Raw genomic sequence first — 18,828 nt, 5'->3', positions numbered from 1 at the left:
TCAGAGAACTTCGACTCTGGGGCCTGTTGGCAAACCTCTAGATGCAGTTGCCATACCTTGTGCATCCCGGTAGTACGCGTGAGTGACACTCCGGAACCGTTCCTGCCCCGCTGTATCCCAGATCTGCAAACAGAAACAGAGATGTTGTGATTCAGTTGTGCCTTAACCCTTGTTGGAATCACCAGCCAGCAGCGTGGACTCACATTGGTCAGAGACTGTAGGATCTGAGATGGCCATCTGTGTGACCCCCATCGCCACACAGAATAGAATATAAAAGCAAAGAAAATATGCTGAGTCATTGTAAGACACCAGTCAGGCTGCACTTGGAGTATTGTCCCATATCTCAGAAAGGATGTGTTGTCATTGGAAAGAGTCCAGAGGAGGCTCACGAGGATGATTCCAGGAATGAAGGGGTTAACATACAAGGAGTGTTTGGCAGCTTTAGGCCTGTACTCACTGGAATTTAGAAGAATGTGGGGTGATCTCATTGAAACCTACTGAATAGTGAAAGGGTAGGGTAGGGTGGATGTGGAGAGTGTGTTTCCTGTGGTGGGGTATCCAGAACTAGAGGGCACAGCCTCAGAACTGAGGGGCAACCTTTTAGAACAGAGCTAAGGAAAATGTTTTTTTAGTCAGAGAGTAGTGAATCTGTGGAATGCTCTGCCACAGAGTGCGTTGGAGGCCAAGTCAATGGGGTATATTTAAGGTGGAAGTTCCCTGATTGGCCAGGGCATCACAGGATATGATGAGAAGGCAGATGTATAGGGGTTGAGTGGGATCCAGGATCAGCCACGATGGAACGGTGGAGCAGACTCGCTGGGCCTAATTCTGCTCCCGTCTTATGATCTTATACCTCCCCCTACCCCAGCCCATTCTCTGCTTTCTGCAGGAATTGCTTGTTCTGCAATTCCCTTTCTCCTATGCCCACTCTCCTCTCATATCAAATTCCTTTTTCCCTAGGCCTTTACCTTTCACACACACCTGGCTTCACCCATCACCTTCAAGTTTGTCTTCCTTTCCTTCCCCCCCACCTTTTTATTCTGGTGTTTTTGCTCTAACTTTCCAATCCTGAAGATGGGTCTTGGTCTGAAATGTCATCCTTTCCATAGATGCTGACCTGATGAGTTCCTTCAATGTTTTGCTCTGGATTTCCTGCATCTGCAGAATCTGTTGTATAGATGGTGCTGCCTGACCAGCTGTGTTCCCAGCAACATAAGCTATTCACTTCAGATTCTCAGCATCTTTGCTTTTTACTTCTTTGTGGGCTGTGACTGATTTCTTTACAAATGTGAACACATCCGTTTATACACTCACAGTTACAACATGGGCCATTAGTTGGTTAAGTTGTTCTCAGAAGGGCATTGCAGGTAAGTCAGTGCTTGCTGCTGTATTTTCTCAAAGGGAGTTGAAAGAGCTGTAGGATTATAGGGATACAAGAGGAGGAGTGGAACTGATGAGTTTCTGGCATGGACCTGATGGGCCAAACAATCTTCTTCCATGCCACAGTAAGTAAATAAGAAGGTTAAATCGATATAGTGGGGTCAGGTGTCACACTTGCCAGGGTTGGGTTTGCAGAGTCCCTGTGCTGAAGTACATCAGTGAGGAAGGGGTTTGGAACCTCTGATTTATATATAGAATAACGGATAATTGACAGTGAACTACAGGAAGAAATCCAATTAAGAAGCCCAAGTGGTTTATATATAGAGTAACAGATGGCTAAGAGTGAATTACAAACCGGAATCTAATCTAGGGGATCTGACGGTGATGCACTGTGTGGTTGAATAACCTGTCCCAGTAATTGTCCTGAACCCTGTATGAAGAATGAGAGGTAGCAAGGACGACAGGTGGTGAGGGCTGCTGTCTTTGTAGAAGAGCAAGGCATGGGTATCAGTGGGAAAGAAAAGGTGAGAGATTGTTAAGTCGTGCTGAGATCAGAGGGAGGATTCAGACAGGCTGCTGCTAATACTTTGGCGAACCAGGATTGAGAAGCCTCTAACATTGGTGCAGTGGATCCCTTCAGAAAATTAAATACTCCCACAACTCTTGTAAACACTGGTTGATATTTATTGGGGATCTCCTGTAAGTTTAAAAATATTTGTCACACACATTCACAGAAAACTGGCACCTGACCTGCGGGACTGTTTCGAAGACCTGAACGGAGGAGGAGCTCTTCAGTAAGGTAAATCTGTCAGCATTTGGAAATATATTACTTCATCCTCCTTCCATCCTGTATAAAATGGCCACAACCCAATTGTAACAAATGGCCAGCACAAAAGGAGCAGATGTGGGAAAAGTCCAGCATCCATGTAGAAAGTTGCTTTTGTTCGTAGAGAGAGAGAGAGACATTTTGGCCATTACATAGTCTTTGAATCAGTCTTTCAGATAAGGTGACAGTTTTGAGGTGTCCCTAGGTGTGCATCTGGTATGTTGAAACTTGCAAAGGATTTCAATAAATATAAACCCGTGTTTGACGGAGTTGTAGGAGTGGTTTTGAAGGGATCCATTAGAATATCTTTCCCCCACGGTAGGGCATAGGTATAAAGTGAAAGGAGAAAGATTTAGAAGAAATCTGTGGGGCAACTTTATCCCACAAAGGAGGGTGGATAAATAGAACAAGCTGCTGGAGGAGGTTTCTTGGTTAGGTAACTTTGTCAGCATGGACGAATTGGCTAATGGCTAATGTGACCGCAATCACACATCACAGGAATATCTCAGTGGTCGGAAGGATCCTAAAGCCTGCTAATAAGCATTCCAGGGAATTTGTAAATATTGCAGGTCCTGGGAGTTTTTAAAGTGTCCTGTGTGTATAGAAACAAGATTTTTAGAAGGGTGCAGTTTAGTTAAGTCATTTCTTCCATCTTTATTTGTTGATTAACTCACACAGAGAAATGAATCCCGTAGGAATGAGAACTGAAATTTGACGGATTTAGGGGCTGCTGTCTAGCAGTGTACACTGCTGTCATTCCACCTGCCACTACAGTGCACTTACCTGCAACTTGACCTTGACCCCATCCACAACCACCACCTTATTCTGCAAAACAAGAAGTAGTACTAGTTAACATTGAAATATCTAAGAAATGAAGAGAGGTAGAATGTCATCAGACACTGTTGTCAAACAATTAATATACACAAGCAATACCCTGCTTCACCCAGCTCTGTTAGCTGGCTTGGTTACTCAGCTCCATGTTTTCAGTGTGTCAGTACTACAGTGACCTTTCACTGTGTCCCCCTGTCCAGCTCACCCCTTTTCTGAAACCTCTGTGAGTGTGGCTCCTTTACTGAGGAGCCACGTCCAGGGAAGATATGTTGCCTCTTTAAAAAAAAGATTATTATAGTAATTAATTTTTACAAGGGGTACTGTAAATCTCCATTAAATTGACATCCAATTGTTTGGAAATCCTGATGGTCCAGGAGCACTTATTTGTGAGGATTGTGAGCGGGGGTCCAGAGAGTGCGGTGTGGGGTCACGCTCCACCACAGCCAGGACTGGAATTGAGGCTGCAGGTGGGCTGGGGACTGTGGACGGGGTGGGGACTGTGGGTTGGGGTGAGGATTCTGGGGTGGGGACTCTGGGCTGGGGTGGGGACTCTGGGTTGGGGTGAGGATTCTGGGGTGGGGACTCTGGGCTGGGGTGGGGACTGGGTTGGGGTGAGGATTCTGGGGTGGGGACTCTGGGCTGGGGTGGGGACTGTGGGTTGGGGTGAGGATTCTGGAGTTGGGACTCTGGGCTGGGGTGGGGACTCTGGGTTGGGGTGAGGATTCTGGAGTTGGGACTCTGGGCTAGGGTGGGGACTGTGGGTTGGTGTGAGGATTCTGGGGTGGGGACTGGGCTGGGGTGGGGACTCTGGGCTGGGGTGGGGACTCTGGGTTGGGGTGAGGATTCTGGAGTTGGGACTCTGGGCTGGGGTGGGGACTCTGGGCTGGGGTGGGGCCTTCGGTTTGGGGTGCAGAGCAATATCCTAATCTGGTATATGTGAGAGTCTGGCACCACCAAAGCCCCTAGCTTGTTCAAGCACTTTACTACAAGTTGCCACTGTTTGTGAATAATAACAGCTTTATTCGGTTTAACACCAGGAATGACAGTGTTGTTCTCTGTTAATGAAGGCACATCTTCTTTCTCAGGTAAAATTCTACATCTTCATGCCCAGTCTTCACCTGTGCTTTTGAAGCTGTGCTCATAATTGTTCGTCTGTTAATGGTATCAGCGTATTGGTGACTAATTAAAGGGTCACATTTAGACTGTAAGACCATAAAACATTGGAGCAGAATTAGGCAATTTGGCCCATCGAGTCTGTTCTGCCATTTAAACATGGCTGATCCATTTCCCTCAGCTCCAATCTCCTGCTTTCTTCCCCTGTTGCTTCATGCCCTCACTAATCAAGAATCTATCAATCTCTGCCTTAAATATACTCAATGACTGGCCCATTAAAGCCTGCTGTGGCAAAAAATTGCACAGATTCACCACTCTATGGCTAAAGAAATTCCTCCTCATCTCTGTTCTAAATAGATGTCTCTCTATTCTGATGCTGTCTGGTCCTAGACTCCCCCACTATAGGAAATGTCCTCTCCACATCCACTCTATTGAAGCCTTTCAACATTTGATAGGTTTCAATGAGAGCCCCCCTCCTTTTTCTAAATTGCCGTGAGTAGAAGCCCAGAGCCATCAAATGCTCCCCATCTCCTCATTAAATGGCTCTTTTGATCCCAGAATAATTTTCATGAATTTCCTTTGTCCCGTCTCTAAAGTCAGCACATCCTTTCTTAGATAAAGGGCCCAAAACCACTGACAATACTCTAAGTGAGGCCTTGACAATGCCTGGTAAAGCTTCAACGTTACATCCTTGATTGTAAACTTTAGTCCTCTTGAAATAAATGCTAACGTTGCATTTGCCTTCCTCTCCACTGACACAGCTTGAACATTAACCTTTAGGAAATCCTGCACAAGGACTCCCAAGTCCCTTTGCACCTTAGATTTTTAAATTTTCTCTCCATTTAGAAAATAGTCTTCTACTTCCACCGAGATGTAACACTGAGCGTCATAGAAAGTCATTCCTGTCTGTGGCCATCAACATTACAACTCCTCCCTCGGAGTGTCAGATACCCTGAGCCAATAGGCTGGTCCCGGACTTATTTCCACTTGGCATAACTTACTTATTATTATTTAATTATTTATGGTTTTATATGGCTATATTTCTACACTATTCTTGGTTGATGTGACTGGAACAGAATCCAATTTCCCTCAGGATCAATAAGGTATGTCTGTCTGTCTGTCTACCAAAATGCATGATTATTCACTTCCCAGCACTGTATTCCACCTGCCACTTCTTGCCCATTCTCCTAATCTGTCTAAGCCCTTCTGTAACCTCTCTGCTTCCTCAAAATGACCTGCTCCTTCACCAGTCTTTGTATCATCTGCAAACTTGGCCACAAAGCTATCCATTCCATCATCCAATTCCTTGACATATAATGTGACCAGAAACAGTCCCAATACAGACCCCCATGGAAAACCACTCGTCACTGACAGCCAACCAGTAAAGGCTCCCTTTATTCCCACACTTTGTCTCCTGCCAATCAGCCAATGCTTTATCCATGCTCACATCTTTCCTGTAATACCATGGGCTCTTACCTTGTTAAGCAGCCTCATGTGTGGCACCTTGTCAAAGGCCTTCTGAAAATCCAAGTACACAACATTCACTGATTCTCCTTTGTCTATCCTGCTTGTTATTTCCTCAAAGATTTGGCAGGCAAGATTGTCCCTTAAGGAAACCATACTAACTGCGGCCTATTTTATTAGGTGCTTGTGACTACCCCGAAACCGCATCCTTAACCACACATTTATAAGGACTTTGGTGAACTCAAGAGCCAGCTTCAAACCAGATGGAATATTTTAATACAGTAGGAGTGTAAGGTTTTCCCAGCACAATTAGAACAAGAGCTATAGTCTCTTAAGGCTGGTTGCCAACTCCACTACAGTCTATCTTACCTTTTGCACCATAATCTTCCAGGCTGAGCATGTCGGGAGCCAATAAATCAGATTACCCCACTTTTGAAGGTTCTCCCATTGGTTTCTACAAATAAGGATCCTGACTCCATTCTATTAAAATTGCCATATTCTCCCTGCTTTTGAAGGAAGAGTTTGAAGTACTCCCCTGAAGGCCAACTTTTCTTACCACACTAAGCCATTGGCCAACTTTGTCAGCATCCATCCAGACATGTTATTTTAGTAATGGTAGCCATGATTCCTGCATGGCCCCCAGCTATGCCTGTCTTTCTGCTGGCTACGTGGCACAGTCCATTCCAAGCCTATGTAATGCTCTTTCCGTGCTATATTGATGACTGCACTGCTTCATGCACCCGTGCTGAGATCATCAATTTCAGCAACTTTCACCCTGTCCTTAAATTCTTTTGGCCCATTTTTGACACCTCTCTACACTCTCTTGATCTCTCTGGAGACAAACTGTCAACCGATATCCTTTATAAACTTATAGATTCCCACAGCTATCTTCACTATGCTTCCCACCCTGTCTCCCATAAAAATGCTATTCCTTTTTCTCAGTTCCTTCACTCCACTGCATCTGTTCTCAGCTTGAGTCTTTTCTTTCAAGAACATCAGAACATGCTCTCCTTCTTCGGAGAACAGGGTTTCCTTTCCTCCAGCATAATGCTGATCTCACCCATATCACCTCCATTTCCTGGGCATTTGCGCTCACCACGTCTTCCTGCTGCCTTAAAAAGGATGGAATTGCATTTGTCCTTACTTATCATCTCATGAGCCTCTGCACGCAACACATCATTCTCCACAGACAGAATGATGTGGAGAGAGGAAAAAAACACATAAACAATGAAAGAATAACATTCAGAACTGAAGTCTTAGCAAGGTGAGCCATAACCAGTCCTCGGTGCAGCTGGAGCAGGCCACAGCCTCAGTTCAGCACTGAGCCAAGTAAAGTTGGTGGGGCAGTGAGGAGAATCAGCTGATCCCTCACCTCTGGTCCCAGCCCTGGCCTCAGTCCCATCTCCCATTTTGGGAGGTGGATACTGCACTGACAGTAGAGTTTCATTCATCATTATACCTTACGTCTTTGAACAGATTCAAACTAGATAGGAGCAAATCTTATGGGAAAGAGCTTCATTTTGTTTACTTGAAACCCACTACATACACCCTACCTCAAATCTTTTAAATGCTCAGAAACAATATCCCAAAATGCTGTTTTCTGAATCTATCCAATTTGCAATTGAAAGAATCAATACTAATTGATTCCACTATCTCCCTTGGAAGCCTGTTGTTTAGATTGGCCTTTCATTCACTCAGATGTTATTTCTGTGGGTTAGTTTTGCATTTAACCTCTTCACCATAGACTCTGGTTCTTTTGCTCCAAGCCAAGTAAACATGGGCTTAATGTTCTACACTCTTAAGGCTAAACTTCACAAGCTTTGTTATGTGCTCTGTTGAAATCTGAAGAAACAGGAGTGGGCCACCTGATCTTAATTTTTCACACCACTTTGTGCCCTCTTTCCATACCCCTTATTTAAATGTATGTCAATGTCCACCTTGAATGTCATAGCAGAAATTTCTCATCTCTTTAAGCGGGTGACCTTTAAAACTATGCTCCAGGTTCTAGATATTCTACATGGGGGAAAATACCCTCTCAGTGTCCACCTCATCAATCCCTGTTAGAATTTGATAAAGTTCAACTCTGATCCTTTAAAATTCCGGTGAATTTATCACTAATCTGTTCAATCCTTTGGTACATCACCCCTCCATTCCAGGAATCAAGCAAGTGAACCTTCTCTGCACTGGCACCAATGTAACTGTACCCTTCTTTAAACTTGAGTACATACTCTCATCAAAACCTTCCCACTTTGATACTCCATGTATTCCCTCAGTAAAAGCCAACATTCCTCTTCACCCTTCCAATTCCTTACTGCAGTGGCATGCCAGCCTTAGTGTTATGCACCAAATTCCTTTCTGCCAAAATGTTTAGCAATCTTATTCTGCTTAAATAACAATTTGCTTTCTCATTCTTCTAAAATGAGTGTCTATCCTCACATTTCCCCACATTATACTCTGCCTGTCTGTTTAATCTCTTTCTATTCCATTAGTGCCCCTTCTGTCTCAATAATCCACTTTGTTTCATATCATCAGTAAATCTGACTACAGCCCTCTTGATCCTTTCATTTATTTATGTTCAGTTTTTCTTCTTACATCACCCACTATCTGCTCCCTGAGATTTCTCATTCCTTGTTTATAGTTGGGTGCAGGGGGGGTTGGTGGTGGGAATTTCCTCTATCAGCTGGGCTTATTTCATGGTTCACCTCTCTGTTGAGTTTCTGTCACTGGGAGAAACTCTCTGGGGAACCTCTGGCACCTTTGCTGGTCTGAGCTTCCATCTTGCCTGAATCACATGTTCTGCCTCAGCTGGCCTGGATACCATCAACACTACCCTTGCTCAGTGCAGAAATTTCTGTGGTCTGGGCATGTATCATTCTTACAGAGAGAGCAGAGAACGTGTAGGCTGTCGATTGCTTTTCTTGGAGGAACAGTTGGGGATTTAACCTCTTCTGATCCCTGCAGTGTGATTCAGCAAATCAATTAAAGAGGTTAACGCAATAGTTTGTTCATCAAAATGTCACAATTTTCATAATGGTGCTCAGGATTAATAAGTCTCATTAATAACTCCCCATGTAATTGCTCAATTAAGTTCCAAGTGGTATTTAACAGAATCTAAAAGTGTACAAAGGTCACCCCTGAAGAGCCATGGTGAATGTGAGCTAACAGTAGTCTCTCTTTCAAAGTTAATTTGCTATTCCGAGTTAATTCAGATGCATTAATGTGTCATGTGTCATAATATGACAGATGAAGAGAAACACTACAGCTGTTAACCATCAAACTGATGGACATTTCTTTCTCTCAAAATACAATTTTTAAATTAAACGTTAGCAATAACAAAGTAAGACTGACATGTTTATAAAATGCTCTTCTAGCCTGAAGCTAGCCAAACATTTTATAATTATTTACTTTTGAGATGGAGTCACCACCTAAATATGCGGAGAAGCTCTCACAAACAGTGATGTGGCAGTGACCAGGTTGTTGGTCAGGGATACGTGCGTAGACTGTGATATCAGGATAACTTCCCTGCTCTTCTTTGAAACAATATCACATGATTTCTTCTTGTATTTATTTGCCAAGATAGCTGGGGTTTTGGTTTTGACCAGTAGTCAAGATGAGTCCATTCTCAGGTTGAAGGACCAACACATCATATTTCATCTAGGTAGCCTCCATCCTGATGGCATGAACATCGATTTCTCCAACTTATGGTATTTTTCCCCTTCTCTTTCCCCCTTCTTCACTGCCCCGCTCTAGCCTCTTATCTCTTCTCCTCACCTGCCTCTCATCCTTTCCTTTCTCCTATGACCTACTCTCCTCTTCTATCAGATTCCTTCTTCTCCAGCCCTTTGGCTTTTCCACTTACCAGCTTGCAGCTTACTTCGTCCCCTTCCCCCACCCACCTGATTTCATCTCTCACTTTCCAGCTTGTACTTCTTTCCAACTTCTTATTCTGGCTTTTGAACCCTTCCTTTCCAGTGCTGATGAAGGGTCTCGGCCCGAAACGTTGACTATCATTTCCATAGATGCTGCCTGACCTGCTAAGTTCCTCCAGCATCTTGTGCGTGTTGCTCTGGGTTTTGTTTGAATATCTTATTGGAATGGTGGCATCTTCATGCAATACATTGAAGAATGAGCCCAGGTTGAATTCTACTACAATCAGGCATGGACACACAAATTTAGATTCTGTCTGGAATGCTTCTGGGGCCTGGCTGCTGCTTTGAAGCAATATGACTGATATCATCATACAGCAGGCCAATTAGCTCATCCTATCCATAACCATAAAGTGCCATCTATACTAATCCCATTTAGCAGCTGTGTAGCCTTTTAAGCCTTAGTGAATCAAGTGCTCGTCTAGAGATTATAGTTATAATTTTCTTTCCTTTCCTCTTTGATTGAGTTGTCAATCCTCTGCCTGTGCTCCTCACCCAACTGAACTGAATGGGGCAATAGTACAACAGTAACCTGCCTTACCAGCCCCAATCCCCCCAAGACACGCTGCTGTGAGGATCAGCATGTAGGGCGCAGCCTCACTGTGCACGCATTGGTCACTCACTGCTTGGCCTCAGAACCATTCTAGGATACTGCTGATCTCTGATTTATGTCCCAGTTTTTTGCATTAGGAAGGTCTCTCATTCTCAGGGAGAGGAGACTTCATCTACTTTTCCCTCAGCTGCCAGTGTAGACACAGAGACTTGCTTACGTTGCACTCTTCTCCAAAATACAGGCCATCAGACACTTTACTCATATCTGACAGGGACCCTGCTGGCAATCTGCTGCCAGGACCACCTGGCTCTAACCTTGCAGTCCCTGTGACCCCTTTGCACAGAGAATATGCCCCTGCATGTATTTTCTTCACCAGCCTGTTTTGGGTTCCCAAGACACTTTGGAAACCTTCACCCATCCAGCTCCCATACGTGCAGGCAGATTGTCACAGCTGTTTGGGAGGGTTTAAACTAATTTGGCAGGGGGATGGAAACCAGAGTGATAGGGCTGAGAATGGGGTAGTTGGTTTACGAGCAGAGGAGGTGTGTAGTGAGACTGCTAGCAAGGATAGGCTAATGATAGGGAAAAAAGTCAGACAACGGCATGCTGCAATGTGAAAGAGGGCAAAGTCGAATAGGATGATGAATACAGGACTGAAGATGTTATATTTGAACGCGCGCAGTATACGGAATAAGCTGGATGAACTTATAGAACAGTTACAGATTGGCACATATGACATTGTGGGAATTTTGGAAGATTATAGCTGGGAGCTTAACATCCAAGGATCAGAATCAGAATCAGAATCAGACTTTAATCGCCAAGTACCTGTACACATACAAGGAATTTACTTCCGGCAGATGTTGTCTCTCTGCTCATAACTGATGATAAATATAAATGAAAATATAGATTACACATACAGGTAGTGCAATCCAAGTAATAGTTAGCCAACAGTTAACCGGCAGTTAACTGTTCAGCAAAGTGACCGCAGTAGGGAAAAAACTTCTCCAGTGTCTATTAGTCTTAGTCTGGAGGGATCTGAAGTGCCTACCAGACAAAAGGAGTTCAAACAGTCCGTGTGCAGGATGGAAGGAGCCCTTTATGATGTTCCCCGCCCTCTTCTTCAACTTGGAAGAGTACAGGTCCACAATAGAGGGCAGGGAGGCTCCAATGATGCGCTCGGCAGTCCTCACTGTGCGCTGTAGTCTGGTTCTAACCTGCTTGGTGGCGGCTCCAAACCACACAGTGATGGAGGTACACAGGACAGACTCAATGACTGCAGTGTAGAACTGCAGCAGCAATTCCTGAGGCAGACCATACTTCCTCAAGAGCTGCAGGAAGTACATCTGCTGCTGGGCCTTCTTCAGGATGGAGCTGATGTTCTGCTCCCACTTCAGATCCTGAGAGATGGTGGTTCCCAGGAACCTGAAGTTCTCCACAGTGGACACAGGGCTGCTGAGGACTGTGAGGGGGGACATAACAGGGGGATGTCTCCTGAAATCCACTATCACTAATACACATTGTATTAGGACAGGCAGATAGGGGTGGCTCTGTTGGTAAAAAAAATGAAATCAAATCCTCAGAAAGAGGTGACATATAAGGTAAAATATCATTGAGGGTAGAGCTGAGAAACTGTGAAGGTAAAAAGAGCCTGCTGGGAGTTAGATACAGACCTGCAAACAGTAGCAAAGATGTGGGCTACAACTGCAATGGGAACATACATTCCAAAAGAGCAATGCTACAATAGTCAAGGTGGATTTCAATGCGCAGGTAGACTGGGAAAATCAGGTTGGTGCTGGATCCCAAGAAGGGATATTTGTGGAATCCTCCAAGATTAGGTGTTGTACAATGAACTGGAATTGATTAGGGTAAAGGAAACCTTAGGGGACCAGTGATCATAATATGATAGAACTCACCCTGCTGTTTGAGAGGGAGAAGCAAAAGTAATGTTACAGTGTAGAAAAGGGAATTACAGAGGTATGAGAGAGAAGGTGGTCAAAATTGATTGGAAGAGGATACTAGCAGGGATAATGGCAGAGCAGTAATGGCTGGAATTTCTGGAAGCAATTCAGAAGGCGCATTCTAAAGGAAGGTTGACACAACTGTGGCTGACAAGAGACATCAAAGCCAAAGAGAGGGCAAGTAACAGAGCAAAAACTGGTGGGAAGTAAAAGGATTGAGAACCTTCTAAAAACCAACAGAAAGGAATTAATGAAGTCATAAAGAAGGAAAGAAATGTGAAGGTGACATTAAAGGGGATACTAAAAGTTTCTTCTAATATATAAAGAGTAAAAGAGAGTGGAGAATAGATATCGGACCGCTGGAAAATGATGCTGCAAAGGTAGTAATGGGGGACAGGGAAATGGCGGACAAACTGAATAAGTATCTTGCATCAGTTTTCTCTGTGGAAGACACCAGCAATATGCTGGAAGTTCGAGAATGTCAGGGGGCAGAAGTGACTGAAGTTGTTATTACTAAGGAGAAGATGATTGGGAAACTGAAGGGTCTGAAGGTAGATCCAGATGAACTACACCCCAGGGTTTTGAAAGATGGCTTAAGAGATAGTAGAGACATTAATAATGATCTTTCAAGAATCAAAGATTTTGGCATGGTTCCGGAGGACTGGAAAACTGCAAATGTCACTCCACTTTTCAAGAAGGGAGAGAGGCAGAAGGATGGAAATTTATAGGTCAGCTAGATTGACCTCAGTGGGTGGGAAGATGTTGGTTAGTTAAAAATGTGGTTTCAGGGTAGTTGGAGGCACATGATAAAATAGGCTGAGGTCAGCATGGTTTCCCTTAAGGGAAAATCAATTGGAATTCTTTGAAAAAAAAATAACAAGCACGATAGCTAAAGGAGAATTGGTGGATGTTCTGTACTTGAATTTTCAGAAGGCATTTGACAAGCTGTCACAATGCTGCTCAACAAATACAGTAAACAGTCCATGGTACTACAGGAAAGATACTAGCATGGATGGAGCATTGGCTGACTGGCAGGAGGCAAAGAGTGGCAATAAAGGGAGCATTTTCTGATTGGCTGCTGGTGATCATTGGTGTTCTGCAGTTGTTTACATTGGGAGCAATTTCTTTACATTATACGTCAAGGTTTTGGATGATGGAATTAATGGTTTTGTGGCCAAGCTTGTGGATGATACAAAGATAGGTGGAGGGGCAGGTTGTGTTGAGGAAACAGAGAGGCTGCAGAAGGACTTAGACAGATTAGGAGAATGAGCAAAGGGGTGGCAGATGGAATATAGTATTGGAAGTGTGTGGTCATGCACTTTGGTAGAAGAAATGAAAGTGTAGACTCTTCTAAATGGAGAGAAAAATACTAAAATCAGAGGTGCAAAGGGACTTGGGAGTTTTCATGCAAGATTCCCTAAAGGTTAATTTACAGGTTGAGTTGGTGAGGAAGGTAATTGCAATGTTAGCATTCATTTCATGAGGACTGTAGTAGGCCTCCGTTAGTCTTGATAGACCATGGGTTTTCCTGGGCAAGGTTTTTTTTTTAATGGAAGATCAGCAGTTGCTCAAGCTGCATGTCTCCCCTCTCCACACCACCAATGTTGTCCAAGGGTAGGGCATTAGGACCCATACAGCTTGGCACTGGTGTCATCGCAGAGCAATGTCTGTGGTTAAGTGCCTTGCTCAAGGATACACACACAAGCCTCAGTCAAGGCTTGAACTAGCAACCTTCAGATAACCAGACAAATGCCTTAACCACATGGCCATGCACCAACACATGTCATGAGGACTAGAGTGGATGGGGATGTGGAGAGGATGTTTTCTATGTTGGGGGAGACTTAGATCAGAAGACATAGCCTCAGAATAGAGGAACATTCAGTTAGAATGCAGATGAGGAGGAATTTCTTTAGCCAGAGGGTGGTGTATCTGTGGAATTTGTTGCCACAAGTTGCTGTAGAACCGAAGTCATTGGATATATTTAAGGCAGAAGTTGATAGATTCTTGATTAGCCAGGATATGAAGGGTTATGGAGAGAAGGCAGGAGATCGGGGCTGAAAGAAAAATGGATTGGCCATGATGAAATGGTGAAGCAGATCCAATTGGCCAAATGACCTAATTCTGTTCCCATATCTTATAGTCCTATGGTCTAGAGCTCCATTCATTCAATAGCACGGAGCATGTTTGCTTTGTTAGAGATCACCTTAAGAGCTGGCTACAAAGATTGCACATGCAGACTAATGAGAGATCATCAATATGGGATATCAATGGCAGTTTCAGCTCAGAGGTATGCAGGGCGAGTCAATCTGTGAACTTTGCCATCAAATCCCTTGTTTTCTGTGCACCATTATAATAATGCATGTGGGTGCTTTAACAGCAGGGGAAAAATATGCAGCAATTTCCAGGTCAAACCTGATGGTAAAGGGGTTCAACCTCAGATAGTGGCTAGTGAGTTTCCTCTCCTTTCTTCCTGGGTTAGTTACTAGTGGCCATGTCAGGAGGTTGTGTGCTGAGGGAGTGCTGCACAGTGCGAGGTACTATAATTTGGAAGATGACCTTGGCTACCTACTCAGGCACTATCCTTAAGGAGAACAGGTATGTTCTGCAAAAATTATGCCTCAGCTGCTCTCATAGATCATTATCACATTGCAATCTGAGGAAGTTTACTTTCTGCTGTGTTGTCTATCTGGCAACAGGAATGACAGCACTAAAGCACATCTCAGTCAATCTTTGGGATTTCCTGAGAAAGAGAAGGATGCTATACCATTTCATTGTTTCTGTTCTCTAGGCACAGTGATTTACTTGTCTCTACTGCCCACATCCAACTGAGACCCTCAAGATAAGACTGAGGTCACCTTCAGAGTCCATCTGAAAAACGAACAGTACAGCATTGTCCCACAATGTTTTGCCGGCCTATATAAACCTACTTCAGAGTCAATCGAACCCTTTCCTCCTACACAGCTTTAACCCTCCATTTCTCTTACATTCATGTGCCTACGAGTCTTTAATACATGCAGTGGCCATTTTTTTAGGTGGAGGAGGTACAGTATACCATCTGGACATCATGAAGTTCCACTGAGTGTATTTTTGTGATCTTTTGCTGCGTAGCCCATCCACCTTCAGGGTTAAAATGTTAAGTGTTCAGAGATCCTTTCTGTACATCACTGTTGTAGCATGTGCCTTCCTTTCTCTTGAACCAGTCTGGCCATTCCGCTCTGACCTCTCTCATTATCAAACCATTTTCACCCACAGAACTGCTGCTCAATCACTGGATTTTTTTGTTTTATTTTTCACACCGTTCTCTGTAATCTCTGCTCATTTTATGTGAAAATCCCAAGATACCAGCAGTTTTTGAGATACCCAAACCACCTTATGTGGCAACACCAATCATTCCACAGTGCTATCACTTAGATCACGTTTCTTCCCCTTTCTGGTGGATGGTCTGATCAACAATTGAACCTTTTGACCACACCTGCATTCTTTTATACAAGGAGTTGCTACCACATGATTGGCAAATCAGATATTTGAAATAATAAGCAGAAATCAGATGTACCTAATAAAGTGGCCACTGACTGTGTTCCAACTGTATCTGCCATCAGATCCTCCTTCCATCTAGCATTTTCCAGCTTTTCCTCCAACCTCTTCCCCTCACCTCTTTACTGTGACCAACTCCTCTCTCTATTTCTTGTTGAGATGAAGAGTCTCAAACTGAAGCATCAGTTGCCCATTTCCCCACAGACGCTGCCTGACCCGCTGAGCATCTTCATTCCTGTGTCTCTGAAGATCTCAGTAGTTTGAGAGGGAGACATTTGCTGGTTCTTACTGACGAGGGAGGCTCCTCAGAATCCCTATACCACCTAAGGTACTCAGTTTGTCCTCCCAACTCATTCTTTGCTCTGTGCAGGATTCATCTCACGGCCAAGGGGCTTGAGGAGTGGCCCTTTTACACAACGTAGGTGAATAGCCACAAGGGGATTTAGATCACTCATTCACCTTGGCTTGATTGTCGACACTTGTTTGCTAAGTGGTGTTGCGTGAAAAGGTTAAATCTGCTGCCTTCTACTTCATTCAGCTTGACCCACAGTTGTCATGGTGATCTGATGCTGGCTTACAAGCAGCTCACCAGTATCACTTAACTCTCGCTTGGCAAAGAGCAGAACAGATTCAGGTGAGCTGCTGCCTATTAGTCATTGTGTACATTTATCCCCAAGTCCTGAGCGGACAGGTGGGCAAGGTTTGAATCAAGTTTCGAATCCCCCCCCCCCCCTTAAGTTAGTGATGTCTTTGTCAACGAATTAACAAATGTTGGAAATCAAGCCAAGCAGAATGACTGATTTAAATCCGAGGTGTGGAGTTATTCATAAAGAGGCCACTCCACAAACTATATGCTGTGAGATGTATCCTGCACAGAGTGGACAAAGAGTCAGGTGGACAAACTGGGTACCTTGGTGGTATAAAAACTTTGAGGAACCTCTCTCAAGTCAGTGAGAATCATCAAATCTCTCTTAAGTCACTGAGATCTTTGAGACACAAGAAATCTGGAGCTAAAAGATAAGCTGTTGGAGGACCTCAGTAGGTCAGTCAACATCTGTGGAGGGAAATGGACAGTGAATGTTTCGGGTTAAGACCCTTCAGCTGGACTGCAAGTGTAAAGGGGAGACAGCCTATGTAAAGAGGTGAGGGGAAAGGATGCGACTGTAAGGAAACCCAATTTCCCTCAGGATCAATAAAGTATGTCTGTCTGTCCGTCTGTTCTGTACCTGAGTTGGAGTGCTGAACAGCCAGCATGACGTCTCCCATCTAAGTTAATGTGTGGAGGTGTGCCGCGCAACAGTAAGCTAAGTGATTCAGAGGACTCAGTGGACAACAAAACAAATAAACATGCCCAAGCTGTCTAAAGGATCTAAGTGATGAAATCGTTGTATTACATACTGAGCTGGGAATACTGAGTAAAGCAGGATAGCACAACATTTTCCATCTCATAAGTACAAAGAGAGAATTGTACTGATCCATTAAGTCCTGAGAGAAGACCGTTGAGTGGGTAGTAGGTGCTTTATGAGCACACTGCTACCGCTGCTGTTGAAGGGTAGCAGTTCTTTATTTATAGCCTGGAACAGAGAGAGACAAAGAGAGAGAGAGTACTTTCTTTATGGTGCCAAGACCATTAGCAGATAACTTTGGCCCCACAGATTTGAATGATTTGTTCAGCAGAGATCAGCTACTGAACAGGACCCAAAGAATCTGACAGGGTTGTAAATCTAGTCAGCTCCATCTTGGGTACGAGCCTACAAAGTACCCAGAACGTTTTCAGGGAGTGGTGTCTCAGAAAGGCAACATCCATTATTAAGGACCCCCAGCACCCAGAACATGCCCTTTTCTCATTATCATCATCGGGTAGGAGATACAGAAGCCTGAAGGCGCACACTCAGCGATTCAGGAACAGCTTCTTCCCCTCTGCCATCCGATTCCTAAATGGACATTGAATCTTTGGACACTACTTCACTTTTTAAAAAAGTTTTGTTCTTGCACATTTTAAATCTATTCAACATATGTAATTGATTTACTTGTTATTTATTATTATTAATATTTTTATTTATAATTTTTTTCTCTGTTAGATTTAGAATTACATTTTACGTCACACGCTGGTGATAATAAACCTGATTCTGATTCTGAATAGTTGTGGAACTGAGGGACCAGCCCAAGTATTCAGTCATTTGGTGAGACGGAGTTACCTCCAGGAGCTATAGAATGCCCCAAAGCTGGGCCAGGTGGATGGGAATTAAGGGTAAATGGGGTGAAGCATGAGACAATATTACTAAAGTGTATTATGTGCTAACAGAAGGTTCAGCTGTATCATGGAATGCAACACAGGTGACTGACAAATATATGGGAACATAGGAATGAGAGGGCTAGAAAATCATTTCAAAAAATATACAAGGAAGAGGATGCTGGAAGTCTATGGAGGTACAAAGTCAGATACAGAGTTGCAGCCGGACACTGGGCACCTGGTACCATATACAGGCAGTTCCATGATTTGGGATATCTACCCCAAAGAGCAGACACACAGTCAACCACTGGCACTTCGATTGACTCCAAAGCAACACGTAATGCCTCGTAAGGCAAGATATCTGCATTGCAGCTAAACCCAAAGGGTCTCATGGTGTCCACGTGCAGCAGTTCACATTGAAGCTGCTTGGAGCTCTCCGAAGGTGGCAGAGAATAAAAAGGGAGGTGGTGTTAATTTTACTGTAGTAAACCAGAATCAAAATCAGGGCTATTATCACATGTCATGAAATACATGTTTTTTTCTTTCAGCAAGGTCCTGACAAAGAGTCTCGGCCCGAAACGTCGACTGTACTTCTTCCTATAGATGCTGCCTGGTCTGCTGTGTTCCACCAGCATTTTGTGTGTCTCATTAGTAGCCTGTCTGCTTCCAACCACATAAGGTAGTAGATGGTTGCCTCTCTGACTAGTGGAGTGCCACAGGGATCGGTGCTGCGTCTGTTGTTATTTGTCATCTATATCAATGACCTGGATGATAATGTGGCAGACTGGATCAGCAATTATGCAGATGACACCAACACTGAAGGGCGTGGTGGACAATGAGGAAGAATATCAAAGCTTGCAAGGTGATCTGAACCAGTTTGGGAAATGGGTAGAAAAATGGCAGATGGAATTTAATGCTGCCAAGCGAGAGATGTAGCACTTTGGGAGGACAAACCAAGGTGAACTTACACAGTGAACAGAAGGCACTGAGGACTGTGGTAGAACAAAGTT

At 44.0% G+C, this 18,828-nt stretch overlaps 1 protein-coding gene across 2 annotated transcripts in view; it reads right to left on the bottom strand.

The window, feature by feature from the left end:
• LOC132380216 (ras-related protein Rab-37-like) overlaps positions 1 to 18,828 on the bottom strand; it is a 102,714-nt gene that overhangs the window by 31,238 nt on the left and 52,648 nt on the right. For both annotated transcript variants that reach the window (XM_059948923.1, XM_059948922.1), the window contains 2 exons: positions 2,990 to 3,031; positions 57 to 123 (listed from right to left, as the gene is read on the bottom strand). In XM_059948923.1, the coding sequence (XP_059804906.1) occupies positions 57 to 123; positions 2,990 to 3,031 (109 nt within the window). The remainder of the gene's footprint in view (positions 1 to 56; positions 124 to 2,989; positions 3,032 to 18,828) is intronic.

This window comes from Hypanus sabinus, chromosome 23 (genome assembly GCF_030144855.1).
Source record: "Hypanus sabinus isolate sHypSab1 chromosome 23, sHypSab1.hap1, whole genome shotgun sequence".
In the NCBI taxonomy this organism is placed as follows: domain Eukaryota; kingdom Metazoa; phylum Chordata; class Chondrichthyes; order Myliobatiformes; family Dasyatidae; genus Hypanus; species Hypanus sabinus.
This window is presented reverse-complemented; position numbering and strand designations above follow the sequence as displayed.